Raw genomic sequence first — 14,684 nt, 5'->3', positions numbered from 1 at the left:
GGACCCATTTCTATTATGATGAACACCATACCCATAAAGCATAGTTCACCTGAGATCTTCGGATCGCTGAACGACAACAGTACCATCACCATTTACTTCTGACATCATTGCCCATTCGCCTGCTTGTTTTGCAACCATCTCCTGATCTTGTTCGATGAGCTGACGAATGAACGCAGATATAGGACCTTTCAGATAGTTTCAGTGGTAGAAAATGAAAAATAGTATCTTGGTTCCTGAGTCGAAATTCCCGAAAACTCCCAAATTAGTGATGCTTTGGGCGCGTTGCTGCCCAACCAGTCCGTGCTTTTTCTCCTACATTATTATTGACCCTCACCACTCGGGCGTGGCTGTAAGTAATCATCGGCGAGGCAGCAGTTGATGCATCACTTCCGAGCAGTGCTGCGTCGTACTTTTTTGCGCCAGCGTGATGAGTTTGCGGCGCGGGGTCTGCCTCTGACACGGTGACATCTGCGGTCGTGAGATTCAGCCTGCAGTTGCAGAGCAGGCCATGTTCCGCGGGTTGACGTGGACGAGTGCTCAGCCAGAGGAACGCAGGACTTCAGGCGGGCGGGGCGGGTGAGGAGAACCGGCTGAAGCAGCTCCCAACGTGAGTGGCCCAGGCCGACCCGGGCGGCAGTGGTGTGAGTTTCATGCTCGCCTCGACAGCGTCAGACTGGCTGTGATGGAATCGACGGGGTGCAGATTTGCATGATGCCGTCGGGCCCCGTCGCCAATTAAGGCGTAGTGTGCTCACCGCTGCCTCTCCCAAGGATTGAGAATCGGGACGTGCCGTTCCCTCTGAACCACTCGTTTCGTCCCCCAAGGCCACGTCAAGCCCGCAGGATTCAGCCTGTCGAATCAAAACGCGACGTGGAATCAGCGTGAGGCAGCGTCTTTCCCTTTTCTGCAACGGCTGCGTTCTGCGGTGCTTCCACGCTGCCCCTCATCTCTGCTCATCTCACTCGTCTCGGCGCTATAAGGTGGCCCTCTCCCCTCCCGTCCGTCGTCGTTCTTGATCTTCTCTTTTCCATCTCATCTCGTCTCTCCCAAGGATCTCATCGCCTATTCTTATCTCGCCGACTCTAGGATACCCAACATCACTTGACCAACTGATACCCTATTACCCTTACCATCTCACGATACCCTTTCCTCTCCACCACTCTAGATTTGTCACAGTCAAATCACCCCACTGCACTCTGCTCTGAAGGACCACACTGTCTTGTTTTCTTCTGTCTCAGCAGTCTCACCCGTGGATCTGGACACAATTTAAGCCCCTGGCTATACTCACCTCGGACTCCCATTACCCATTGGATTCCAATCCGCTCCCAGGATAGGACTTTTGCTTCTGTTTCTTTCTTCGTTTCCATCACTCCCAGGCTTTTGTCTGAGCGTTTTCGACAATTAACAGGTAGTCCCCTCGATTATTTCTTATTCGTCCCACTGCTCTGTTCATTTTCTTGCCTTTTTTTTTTTTTTTGCTTTGCAACATGCGCGCCTCCTGCCAATGGATACTCTCTGGATCAACTTGCGACATTCCAACACCCAGCCTAAGGATACCTGAAATTCTCTGTTGGCTGCTCCTACTGGACTACAGTGCCGCATCGCGGTTACCCAGAATAATGATGATGACAATCAAATGGCCATGACTCTTATATCTGCAGCACCCGCTGTGAGACTGGACACTACGAGTGTTGTTTTATGTTGCACACTCTTCAACGCCGAGGATCCCCTCTACTACTATGGACTATGATTACCTCACTCCAAACCTGGAGTGACGGACTGGACTTTTTCCATGGATGAAACAATAATGACATGACCTTTATGACCTGGATAACCTTATGATTCTTGATGTCCTGATATGTGACTACTACTTGGACTTGACTCCAACCGGAGTGGAACCTACCTACCTACCTTTTATGGATGTTGAAGAAGTACACAATGTGACCCCAGATTTCTTCTCCCTGGAATTCAAAAGTTCTTTTGAACTTGCCTGAAGATGGCCTACTTGAACAATCTCGTATCACCGACAGAAGGATTTACCGTGCATCTTATGTTGTTGCACTTCCGTTGACCCAGGCAATGAAGATAACCCAAATGGATCCTATGCTGAGTGGAAACAGTCCCAGCCTCATGGAATGACCTCAACTCCCAAGGAGTAGCCTTCGACATGTCTCTTAGGATCTCGGTAGCCCTGTGCAGACTGAATTCTGTTCTTCCGTTGTCCCGATGTGATCTTTACCTGGATACCAGTTGACTTCGCCCCGTAATGGACTACGCCTGATTCCCCAAGCGACGACTCGACTTCCCTTGGAGAACTACCTTAATGGACTCGACCTCAACGGTTCGTTTTATTTGTACCCTTGCCCCGCGAACGTGGAACTAATGATTGTGCAGACATCTCTTCGACTATGGACTTCGGACGCATGATTTTTTTTTTGCCTTTTTTCTGTCTTTTTTGATGTCGTTCTCAGAATTTGGATTGTAGATTTACTGACTTGACCTTGCTTTTAGTCCCTGAACGTCAACCAGCATACCGCTGGGTCACAAACTCATAATGTCTTCCATTAAAACCGACCCAGAGAATATGTCTCTTACCCAATCAATGCTTCACATGGACCACCACTCCCAATCAAGGCATATCCCAGGAAATTCTCATTTGGCCTCAAGACCCCAGGATGATGAACTTTTGAGCCAGGATAACTTCTCCTTGTGTTCAAGTACAGCCCACAGCCATGACAACTCCGACAAGCCATGGGCGATGAATGATGTGGATTCAATTGACAGCAACTCCATTGCGTCAAGCAAGCCTGACTCTCCAGCAGTTCAGATGCTCTCCTTTCCATTATCTCAACATGCGCTGCTGCACTCCGCAGTTGGCGCCAGCGACATCATGTACTCGGCTGGTTCCGATTTCCATGGTCTCCCTGACGTTGGCGAGCAAAATGATATGGACTTCTCTAAGGCCCAGGACTACAACCACTACACATCCCTATTTGATTTCTCTGCCTTTGAAAATGATGTCAACAGCCAGAACGGCACTCACACATCTTGCACCCCAGAACACGGCTCGCCTGCCGGCGACGCCTGGAACTCCATCGTGGACACCCGATATAACCAAGGATCCGTGGACCATTTCTCTGGAAATGTTTTCCAGCACATGCCTGTCTCTCCTCCCTTGACGGAAGCGAGCAATGATCTCTCTGTTACCTCTTCCTGCTCCCACTCTGGATACCCCGCCTTCATGTCCCATGAGGATGCCATGTTGAAAGACATCACAGCCACTCCCGTTGGCGGCCAAGGAATCAACCTAGGAGACCCAATCTTCCCTCTTACACCACCCCTAAACGAACAGGACCCCAACAGGTTAGTTGAATCCGGCCACAATGTCGTCTACCCAAGAAGCGTTCTAATTTACAACAGGACCATCCGTCCATCCAAGAGTGTGCGCAGGCCAACTTTGCAATTGTCCCCAACCCAGCCACCGGTCAAACAGGATTCCGAATTTTTCCCACCACTTCCCGTGAAGGAACCACTCCGACCAAGGTCCAAGGATGGCAGTGAGTCGCGAAACCCGCGCGACCACCCTTTCTATTCTCTGCCTACCCACAATGATGGAAAGTACTACTGCCCCTTCGCCAATGGAGACAAGCCTTGCAATCACCCACCCACTACCCAGAAGTGTGCTTACCAGTAAGTTGAATTTCGCTCTGAATGCACCTGAAATTACGGAGACTAATACCGGGAGCAGCAAGTACTTGGATTCCCATCTGAAGCCGTACCGCTGTAGGGTCCCGAGCTGTATGGACGCTCAACTTCACTTCTCTTCCAATGCATGCCTGTTTCGTCATGAGCGCGAAGCCCATGGACTCCACGGACACGGAGATAACCCCCACCTTTGCCTCTTTGAAGGATGTGACCGTTCCATCCCAGGATACGGCTTCCCCCGCCGCTGGAATCTCTTTGACCACATGAGGCGAGTCCACGACTACGCTTCCTCTGAGCGCCCCAGCTCCCCGGATGCTTCCCCCACCTCCAACCAGACCAAAAAAAAGGAAACCACTGGACGCAAGCGCCGAGTCACTGGTGTCAGCGGTGCTCAGACCATGAAGCGAACCCGCTCCACCCAGTCCCAGACAAACCCATTGAAGGCCCTCCAGCAGACCACTGCCCACTACGGTCAGAACATCCAGGCCGCTGAAAGGAACTACTATAACTGCCACGGACGTCTCCTTGAGCAGCTCCGCAACATCAGCCCCCAGGATTCTGCCATGCACGACAAGGTTAATGCCAGCCTCCAAGAGCTCATTACCCTCGGGATCACCTACCGTCAGGCTCAAGCCAGCCAGGCCGTTGCCCAGATTACCAACGGAGTCCCTGCATGAATCAAGCAAGCATGATGATGCTTAGCATCGCAGACCACCTTTTCTTTTCCTTTCCCTTCTCAAGGATCGCCGAACGGGACCACTTAATCCACTGCATCATAAGAGCTTAGCTTTGTTGTTACTAGCTCTGGGAGCAACTGATCTCTCTGTATATGCACATTATGAATGGCTAAACGCAGCTTGGAACGGCCCACGAATTTTCTTTCAGTCTGCCAGGGATTGCAATCTATGTCTACTTTCCAAGAGGACTTGACTTCGCATTATGGTCCCAATGTCGGTTAGAGGAAGCATACCATGCTCACGACCTACCGGTAGACCTGGATCCAGATCATTTGAACTGATTGGCTTTGACCACCCAGTGATTAAAAAGCCAACAACCCAGCCTCAACCGCAGGTGGGATGGGAGTTCCTAGGATCCCAATCCAAGGACCCTGGCGCTCATAGCGCTAAATTTTCTCTTCTCTTTTCATTTTCACTGAAAATGCTTTTTTTTTTCTGTTTCGCGCCATGTTTATTTGCGTGCGCTCGATGCTTGTATCACTTGTTGTATTCTGTTATACTGATTGATGTGGACTTTTGTTTACTTGTTTTGCTTTCTTCCAGCAATTGAGGAAGACAGAAAGAACATATGAAAAAAAGAAAGAAAGAAAAAAAAAAGACAGGAGGTTGGTTTGATTTTTTGTTATGGGATGTATACAGCGACAGCGACAGACACCAACACCCAGACAGGACGGAATGGAAGGAAATCATTTCGGGTTATTTTTGTGAAATTTACATGTTAATAGACTTTTGTGTTTTTGTTTATTGTTTCTGCTTCTTGTGTGAATATTCTTTCTTATCTTTGTGTGTACACCTCGACAGCCAGTGGTCCTGGTTTGTCGTAGCTTTCGGATTCTTGTATCTTTTTATTTTTTATCTTGTGCTTATTTACCTAACCTGCATTAGGTAACTTACCACTTTCGGGTTGTTTATATCATTGAATGAATATATATACCATGCAAGAAATCTCGTGCTCTTATCGTATCGTAAGATGTCATACTATGATGCTATGCTAGTTGTCTACGAACGCGAACGCTTTATAAACCAGAATCCCTCCTACCACTACCAACCTCAAATCCAACTACAAATATACATAGTTAGCCTACCCATACCATCAAGCCCCAATCTCATCTGCAAAGTCCGCATTTAAAAACCTCACAAACGCATCTCCCAGCTCCTCGTCCTTCAACCCACCACCTCCCTTCCCCGCCGCATGCGGCGCCCCAATATACGCCCTGTTCAGCGTAATCCACTGCCTCCTCAGCCTCTGCAGCCGCGGGAGCGTAAGCACACCCCCGGCAGCGGCAAGGTCATCCGTTACACTCCCTAGGACGATATGAGCGGGGATGAAGATAGGCGTTGAGGACTCCGGGACAGGGACACGGATGCCCTCTTCCTGGCGGTCCGGGGCGTCGTCGGGTTGTTTATGCTGGCGCTGTTGCTGCTGCTGGTTTGACGCAGCGAGGGCGGCTTTTGCAGATGGGTTCGAGAGCGTGAAGGTGCGGATTGCTTGCACGATTGCGGACGTGCGTTTTTCCATGTTGTATAGAGCTGAGGAGTCGGATGTTGCGGGGAGGACGGTTGCCTGGTGTGGTTTTATTGCGACGCGGGGGCGGGTTGAGAGCGTTCCTCGGCCTCCTCCTGCTGTGGTGGTGGCTGCGCCTGGGGTTCTTCTTGTTGTTGTGCTTGCGGCTGAGGAGAGGGATGTTGAGTTGAGGGCGGCTGTGAGGGGGGATATTGAGGGTTCCTCTTGTCCTTCTTGGGGGATGGTGGAGGGGTGCGGGATGCCTGTTAGGGCGGTCCAGATTTCGGCGATGGGGGGCTCGGCGTCGGGCCAGGGGACTGTGAAGAGGGGCTTATCCCAGCGGCTGTTCATGGAGGGTTCCTCGTAGCGGAAGATGAGGTTGTCGAGGAGGTCTGGTGGGTAGGGGTCGCTGGCCTCGCTGGCCTCGCCGGCTTCGTTGTTTGAGGCTGAGGGTGACGTTTTTGGTGAGGATTCGGAGTTTGACTTTTGGTTCTCGCTTTGGTTTTTGCTCTCCTTGTTTTCGTTGGAAGCGTTCTTTCTCTCTATCCGGGCCTCATTGTTCGCAACGCACTGGTCAATCGGTGTACCAACATGAACCTAGCAACCAAGTTAGCACTTACGTCCTTCCCATCAAGAAGAGAAAATGGGAAATGGGAAACATACAACACAACTTGTCGTCCCAAAAGCCTTCGCCTCACACCAGAGCTGATACCGATACCCCTTGATATAATTCATGCCGTCCAGAATCACAAAGCTGTCTTTGCCCAGCATGCGCTTTGCCCGGGTATACGCGATCCCGCGCGCCTCCTTCTCCGTGCGCGCCGTATCGTACACTGTCCGCGGGTGGTTGACATTATCGTGCGTCGAGACGACGTGGATCTTGTATTTGGACTTTGGGGGCGTGTCGGAGGAGAAGAGCTGGGTTTGGGTTTCTTCTAGGGCCGCGGCGAGTTGGTTTGCGCGATAGGTTAGCCCCGAGCAGGGGTAACCGGTTAGGATGATGAGCTATACGAGTTATTAGATTTATTTGACGATATGGGATAGAGTTGTTGAATTGCGACTTACTGGCATGGTTGGCGAGATGATTGCGGATTGAGTGAGGGGTCTGGAATAATTTTGCTGGTGATTTTCTGCGCGGGGATGGCGGGGCGCTTTTTTTTGGTGTTGACCGCCTTTGCTTATCGCCTTCGGCCCTGAAGAGGAATAACGATGTAATTATTATTATTTTATTTACAGATTTATTGATGAGTTTGCAATTTCTGTACAGGCCATGCTTTGGTATGATCGCTCTGGCCTGGTTGTGGCTGTTTCGCAGCGTAAAACCGGATCAAGAATATAATGATGGAGTCTATCCAATGCTTTTAAGTGCAAATCTATATGGTATCATGTCTATCGTAGTTGATCATCAGCCCATCGGAGCTCGTAACCAAAGACTGTCCTCCGCAGTCTCTCATCCTAGGCACTGTTAGCAATATCCCGACATCGAAACGAAGTTAACATACCCCAGGATCATGCTCAAACAGAGTCTTCTCCGTCAACTTTTCAAACACCTTCGTTACTGTAAATCCACCCTTCTCAGCAAGCGGAAAGAACCGTTCCGTCTGGGGTAATAGCCACGGCTCATACGGTGTAAATATCACCAAGGCAACCGCGTCCTTTTCCTTCTTCATCGTCTCCTGCATAGTCTTGACCAGATTCCCGTGCTCGCGATGGCTATATACGACATCCGCCATAATCAGCACATCAAACCCCTTCGCCCTCTCCTCCTCAGGCAAGTAAGCCAGCAGCGGCGACACATCACTCCCCCATTTATAGCCCGTAACGTGCAGCGCAGAAGGCGGGTCGGTGGGGATCATCGGCGCAGAGGACTCGGCGTTCTGACGCATATTATCGACGAGATCCGGGTCCGGGTAATCGGTCATGACGGTGGTGCGGGCGCCCTTGATTGCGCTGACGATGCTGGGCACGCCCGCTGCGGCGCCGATCTCAAGGACGGTCTTCCCGGTGATGAGCGCGGGGGCGTTACTTTCGATATAATCTGAGCTTATGCGGCCAGCGTTCCAGAGCATGTTCCCCTCCATAGAGGTGTTAGTGGGCGGACAGTGCAGGGCTGTGGTGAAAGGGGAGGTACATATAGAGGGTGGCTGCCGACCAGGCGCACGCGGACAACCTGGCCGGAGAGCATCTGGTGATCTGCGTAGGTAGGCTCTTTCTCGGGGGGATAGAAGCCCTCGGGGTCATTGAACATGTCCCCAGTGTCGAGTTCGTCTGCCATTTTGCTTGGATGACTGGGTAGATCGGGATAATGATAACTGAAAGTCACAATCGCAAAAGTTGAAATAATTCGCAGCGGGGTAGACGATCCCTTCCGCATCGGGACAGTGGCAGATCGACGGTCCGCAGACTTAAGTCAAACAATGCCAGCACTTCATTGTCTGTACATAATAAGGTTATCTGCTATCTATCCTGTGCCTGAAATCACATTACACTATAGACAAAACCAAGCAGGCCAGCTATTGTGACTTTCATGCAGTAATTGTTGTGTATATTTCACCCAAAAATCGCACCCGGTAATAGTGTCAAAAACGGGCAAAGAGTGTCACCCATTGGGGCTGTGGCGCAATTGGTAGCGCGTGGTACGTTCCACTAAACATACAAGGAATTATGAACTTGTTCTAACAAAGAATTACAGAGACTCCAGTTCTCAAGGTTGCCCGATCGAGACGGACCAGCCTCAACCTTCTTCTTTTTTTTTTTTGTATATATATCGTATTTCTATATCTACTTACTCCATCTATCACAACGTACAATCCCGCTCCAAGCCCACATATCCCAGCGCACCCCCAATAACATGCGCCGCCTCCACCAAAACCGCCCCATACAGTCTCTTTCCCACAATCTGCAATCTCTATGTTGGCTCGCTCTGGTACTATGATCGAATTGGCAAGCAGCCATTTCTGCTCGCAGGTTGGGTTTCATCGCTAGGAACGCTCGTCCTGGGACTGACGCCTGTAGCTGATAGGATCCTTGGTGTCTGTGCTGGGCTAATGTAGACAACGTCGGGGTATATCTAGTTTGCGTACTCGGAAGAGAAGGATAAAGGAACAGTTGCAGGATTCACCTAACTCTATTTCATAGTACATCGCTGTACAATGGATCCTGACTTCCGCCGGAGGTACAGTAGGTGCATTCATTGCGTTTGATATGACACTTCATGAGAAGGAGGCTGGAGGAACTTTGCGACGCGGTGTATATTGCGTTTTTGTGGTGATGGCTGTGTAACTTACATTTACTACGTATAATGGCAAGGCCAATGGTAAATACAGGGCAGTAGTAGGTGCGTTCTTCTTTCTGGCAGACCCGGCAGATATCGTTCGAGAGAACAGCCAGCATATTGCAGTTTTCGGGGCACCGACGCTCAAGAAAGAAGTGCTTGGGATATTGTCCGTAATGGGGGATCCGAAAATCCTCATCCTACTCCCAGCCATGTTTGTCGCTGAAGGATCCTCGACGACAAACATCACAGGAACAGCCAGTCTAGCCCTAATAACCCTCAGCGCAGCAAGCGGACTCCTTGCGTGGGTAATCTGCAACAACGTAAGCCATTCCGCAACACCACCGCGGGCAGTGGACTGGACCGAGTCCGCCTTCGGACCGGAGATAGTGCTGTACCTGCTTTTCGGGGCCATCTACGCCTGTTTCCAGATCACGGTGCAGTGAACGCTTGCAGCGTTGGCCAACGACCCGGCTATGTGTGCGCGATATGCGGGGGCACCCAAGGACACAGTGAGTCTGGGCATGTGCGTTTTGTTTACGGTCGACTCGCAGGGAATGCGGATTCGGGATCAGTTATCTTGCAATTGGCGCTTTATGGAGTTGGGGGGTTGTGGTTGGGTATGTGAGGCAGACGAACTACTTCGGGGAGGAGGGGGTATCGTGCCGGTTGAGAATGAGGAGGGAGGGGAGAAGAAGGAGTAGATTGACTTTGGTGTAGATGGCATGCAGAAGCTTATTAGATTGACTGACATGTGGAGAGGTCGGTCGAATGGACTCCGTCGGACCTGGATCTTGGATCTTGTCAGTCGTCACGACTTGTCACTGTCACTGTCACTGTCTCTGCCACTGCAACTGCCGCGGCATCGAGGCCCCCACGTGGATCCGATCGCAGACTCGATTCCTCATCGGGCGTGGATCCTCTCTCTCTCTCTCTCTCCTCTCTCATGTTCTTTCTCTTTCTTCTCTCCGTTCGTCCCCTTCTTCTCGCCATCCCGACCGGACGCCCTCGTCTGAGTTCTCCCTCTCCAACCGCCCTCTCCGCATCTCCACGCCTCCTCCACACTTCCAGTCCGGTCCGGTCCCTCCACCTGAGGTCACCCTTACCTACCTATCACCACCTCACTTATCGCCCTTCATACCCTCCCTCCTCCTCACTCCCTCTTCCCAGGGGGGCCCTCAACCACCATGGACAACCCACCAGCAGCCCTCGGCCTCTCCCATTCAAATCCCCAGCTCTCAACCTCAACCACCCTCAGCACCCCCGCCGCAGCCCAACTGCAGTCCCAGAGCCAGCCGCAGCCGCCCACCAGCCAACAAAACCAACCCCAACCCAGCGACACCACGCAACAACCGCAGTCGCAATCACAGGCCTATCCGCACCAGATAACCGGCGACGGCGGCCCGACCGCGACAGCACCGTTCCTGAAAGACTTCAGTCTCGTCGCTGAAGCCGCGAAACGGGCGCAGGTGGCCATTGTGACGAGGGATCTCGAGGGCGTTTCGTTATAGACTACACTATACACCACTACACTACACTACAGCACAGCTTGTTTTTCACCAAGATGGGGGCTGCACTCAGAAAGAGGGGTCCGGTCCTGGCATAGCGTGAGGAAGTCTACACCGTCATGGATGTGCGGGGTTACATCTGGCAATGTTGGCTTCAGGGATGCCCCCCACGTCCAGCAGTCTGTCCACTACAAAGTGTCGATCTTTTATTCAGTGAGGAGTTGGGGTTTTATTTTTTTCTATTTTTTTTTATATCGATTGTTACGGATAGAAGCGTTTCTGGTTTCATTATACCTACAGTCATTTCATTCTTCACTCTCTGTTCTGCGTCGGCGTTGTCTCGGACGAGCGGGACGAAGCAAATCTTCTGTCACTTTCATTATTTTATTACTTATTACGCGGTGGTCTAGGAAAACAGAAGAGGCACCGCTATAGAACACATTCAGCTGATATCATCTACTTCATATTCATACTTGTCTTGATCACAATCAAACCTCAACACAAAAATTTCACAAGGTAGATAAGATAAAACCAGTATCAATAAGTTAAGAAAAAAAAAAGATTGAGGCTGGTCCGTCTCGATCGGGCAACCTTGAGAACTGGAGTCTCTGTAAGGACTTAATTAGTGGGGGGTTCTTATTTGGTTTATTGCAACATTTCTGCTGCGAGAAGTGGAACGTACCACGCGCTACCAATTGCGCCACAGCCCCAACTGTGGAAATTTTGGCCAATTTTTGGTTCCTTCTTCCAGGGCAGATTTTGAGCAAATAAACAATTCAAAGGTTAAAGAACTGCAAGGACTCCGGGCATTCTGGGTGCATTGTGAGATCTATAAAAGTACGCTATTACCATGGTCATGGAGGGGAGTGTCGGGTGTGTTCTTTGTCTCGGGATAAGTCATGACTGGATGGATATGCTGGTGGGTAACTTGGTTGTTCCTCCCGGCTCACAGTACGGACTACAGGAATACGAGGAAGTACAGTGTCGTGGGTCAGCTACATGACGAGTAGCATTTTTCCGAATATGAACTCTTGTTGCGCTCAGGTGTCCAGGCTGCACTTTTCTTTGCTGCATGGAGATCTCAGTCCCTGTCAAGTCAGGAGTGCCCGCTGTCGCTGAGTCAACCCAACGGGGGATTAGTTACTTGTTTCTTGCAGCATGCACATTTTTACCAATTCGGGAGCAACTGATTTACGTTTAGACGCCCGACCAATCTATCCACCGCGGACATGTCTTGGGGACAATCATTACGCAATGACGAGGGCGATGACGCTGGCGATGACAAGGCTGGAGGCGCGGGGCGCAGGCGTTGCCGACATCCGGGGCGGACCTGGGGATCACTGCATTGCAGAGACGACGCGCTGCCCGCTGGGCTGAGCATGCTCTTGGCGAGTCCTCGGGGGCCTGACCTGGCAGTCAGACTCAGCACTGAGCAGCAGTAAGCAGTAAGCAGTCTGACTCGGTTGACTCGGTTGACTTGATTGACCTGATTGACTCGATGGTAAAGTTGAGGGAGAGGAGTACCACGGTTCAGGCCAGGGGCCGTGTTGTTTCGCAGTCGAACCAGAATGCTACTGCCTAGTTACTGCAGAGAGTTAACCGCAAGAGGAGAAAAGTCAACCATGTGTTCATATCGCTCTGCCCTACGGATGGAGCAGACAAGCAGGGAAATCCCCCCGCCGGCGTCTCTTGCAGCAAATCAGCGCCCTGTGCTGAGCAGGCATCAGCCAGCCCTGTCGCTCCAGGGACGCCCGGCCAACAATCTCCTTAACGTCTTTTCTCTCTTCTTTTCCTCTTCTCTTGTCTTCGCTCGTGAACCGTGGTCGACTGCTGAGAAGGACGGGCTGGATTTCTTTTGCTCTCTTGTGAGCTTCGCTTGTTACTGTGAACCTGCGACCTGCTCTTCTATTTAACCGAGAAAGTTCCGCCTCGATAAGCGGCGCTCACAACGTCCGCTGCTGTATCTTGATTCGCTCTCGCTGCGAATTTTAGAGCCTGGCATCTGAAGACCCTGTCCTGCAATTGTCGAGTGAGAATAGATGTACTCCTATCATCATCCCCCTCCCCCGCCTCCGGGGAGTTGGCCTCAGCAATGGGCGCAACCTCCTCCACCGCAGCAATACAGGTCAGCAACCCACTCAAGATCGCGTTCTACATCGCGTTCAAAATCGGATTCCAAGCAGTCAAAGAAGAATGTTGCTAAGTGGTTGAATAGCCAATATCCTCCGGGACATTATCCTCCACCAAACAACTATCCTCCTCCTGGGGGCTATCCTCCACCAAACAACTATCCTCCGGGGGCTTATCCTCCCCCTCAGCATCATCCCTCTCCGGTCCCGTCATACGGCACACCGCCACTCCCTCAACGGCCGCACTCGGGCCAAACCCATTCAAGGAATTACTCCTCAAGTAGGCCCGCCGACCCATCGCGCACTGAAAAGCACAGGCGCCGGCTAACCAAGACAGACCCGTCATGGAGCCCCAGCCCGGGCCCCAATCTCCCGCCCCGCCCGCCCATGGGCGCCCAGCACTTCGGGCACGGCGCGCCATCCAGCTACCGATTCCAGTACTCGGCCTGTACCGGGCGACGGAAGGCTCTGCTAATCGGGATCAACTACTTTGGCCAGCCGAACCAGCTCCAGGGGTGCATCAATGATGTGACGAACGTGTCATCGTTCTTGCACGAGCGCAAGGGCTATCGCAGAGAGGACATGGTGATTCTGACTGACGACCAGAAGAACCCGAAGAGTTTGCCCACCAAGTCGAACATTATCCGGGCCATGCAATGGCTGGTGCATGAAGCGCAGCCGAACGACTCGCTTTTTATTCATTTTTCAGGTACCTAAACTTGCTTCCGAGGGGTGTAGACAGTAGATACTGACAATCTATCTAGGACACGGCGGACGGACGCCTGATCTCGACGGTGACGAAGAAGATGGTAAGATCCTGCAAATTAAACGGCTGCCAGTTAAACAAACGAGAATATGCTGACTGATATCCAGGTTTTGACGACGTGATCTACCCGGTGGATTACCGGACAGCAGGACACATTGTCGACGACGAAATGCACGACATCATGTTAGTACCATCCATCCCATCCACACTATGTCATCCCATTAATCAACTTCAACAGGGTCCGCCCTCTCCAACCCGGGGTGCGCTTAACAGCCGTCTTCGACTCCTGCCACTCCGGCACTGCACTCGACCTTCCATACATCTACTCAACACAGGGCATCCTGAAAGAGCCCAACCTCGCCAAAGAAGCCGCCTCGGACCTCTTCTCGGCCTTCACCTCCTACAGCCGCGGCGACCTCGGCGGCGTCGCCCAGACAGCCATCGGCTTCTTCAAGAAAGCCGCCCTGGGCGACTCAGCACGACAGCGCACCGTCCGCACCAAGACCTCGCCCGCAGACGTGGTCATGTTCTCGGGCTCAAAGGACACCCAGACTTCGTATGTCCACCATGCCATCCATACCCTTGTTTCTTTTCTTTTCTTTTCTTTTCTTTTTTTTTTTTTTTCGAAATACAACTAACAAATAACAGAGCCGATACCTTCCAAGACGGCGAAGCGCGCGGGGCGCTCAGCTGGGCGTTCATCAAGGTGCTGCAGCGGTACCCGAATCTCAGCTACGTGCAGCTGCTGAATCTGATTCGGGCGGAGCTGGACGGGAAGTACACGCAGAAGCCGCAGCTGAGCTGCAGTCATCCGCTAGATACGGATTTGTTATTTGTGATGTGAGATAGTCTGAGGCTTGGATGGATGGATGGATTATATGATTGCGACGATAGCGTGATGACGATGATGATGATGACGAAGACGACGAAGACGACGACGAAGACAATAGAGGACGCGCCAGACGCGTCAGTCAGTCAGCGACTTACTTACTTTCTTACTTCCTGTTCTTGCATGTTGAGTCGGTGAATGTACTTTTGTCTTGTCGGTCGGGACTCGACAG

The 14,684-nt window shown here is 51.6% G+C and overlaps 5 protein-coding genes across 5 annotated transcripts; 3 read left to right on the top strand and 2 right to left on the bottom strand.

Annotated features, from left to right (window-relative positions):
- Nucleotides 1-2,554: 2,554 nt before the first annotated feature.
- Nucleotides 2,555-4,382, top strand: APUU_30297A (putative C2H2 finger domain protein; the record flags this gene model as incomplete). Its single annotated transcript, XM_041701375.1, has 3 exons — nt 2,555-3,363; nt 3,421-3,690; nt 3,749-4,382. The coding sequence occupies 3 exons, from the start codon at nt 2,555-2,557 to the stop codon at nt 4,380-4,382; spliced, it is 1,713 nt and encodes a 570-aa protein (XP_041554266.1).
- Nucleotides 4,383-5,535: 1,153 nt separating this feature from the next.
- Nucleotides 5,536-7,017, bottom strand: APUU_30296S (putative RNA polymerase II Elongator complex associated protein Kti12; the record flags this gene model as incomplete). The annotated part of the gene is made up of 3 exons (XM_041701372.1): nt 5,536-6,543; nt 6,610-6,951; nt 7,012-7,017. The coding sequence occupies 3 exons, from the start codon at nt 7,015-7,017 to the stop codon at nt 5,536-5,538; spliced, it is 1,356 nt and encodes a 451-aa protein (XP_041554265.1).
- Nucleotides 7,018-7,335: 318 nt separating this feature from the next.
- On the bottom strand, nt 7,336-8,221 carry efm7 (putative nicotinamide N-methyltransferase Nnt1; the record flags this gene model as incomplete). The annotated part of the gene is made up of 3 exons (XM_041701371.1): nt 7,336-7,401; nt 7,449-8,021; nt 8,078-8,221. 3 exons carry the CDS (start codon nt 8,219-8,221, stop codon nt 7,336-7,338), a joined length of 783 nt encoding a protein of 260 aa, XP_041554264.1.
- A 2,186-nt stretch (nt 8,222-10,407) lies between these two features.
- On the top strand, nt 10,408-10,731 carry APUU_30294A (uncharacterized protein; the record flags this gene model as incomplete). Its single annotated transcript, XM_041701370.1, has 1 exon — nt 10,408-10,731. The coding sequence occupies one exon, from the start codon at nt 10,408-10,410 to the stop codon at nt 10,729-10,731; it is 324 nt and encodes a 107-aa protein (XP_041554263.1).
- Nucleotides 10,732-12,767: 2,036 nt separating this feature from the next.
- Nucleotides 12,768-14,261, top strand: MCA1_1 (caspase family protein; the record flags this gene model as incomplete). The annotated part of the gene is made up of 5 exons (XM_041701369.1): nt 12,768-12,853; nt 12,944-13,566; nt 13,622-13,666; nt 13,731-13,806; nt 13,862-14,261. The coding sequence occupies 5 exons, from the start codon at nt 12,768-12,770 to the stop codon at nt 14,259-14,261; spliced, it is 1,230 nt and encodes a 409-aa protein (XP_041554262.1).
- Between the last annotated feature and the right edge of the window lie 423 nt (nt 14,262-14,684).

Source organism: Aspergillus puulaauensis, chromosome 3, assembly GCF_016861865.1.
Source record: "Aspergillus puulaauensis MK2 DNA, chromosome 3, nearly complete sequence".
Lineage (NCBI taxonomy): Eukaryota > Fungi > Ascomycota > Eurotiomycetes > Eurotiales > Aspergillaceae > Aspergillus > Aspergillus puulaauensis.
This window is presented reverse-complemented; position numbering and strand designations above follow the sequence as displayed.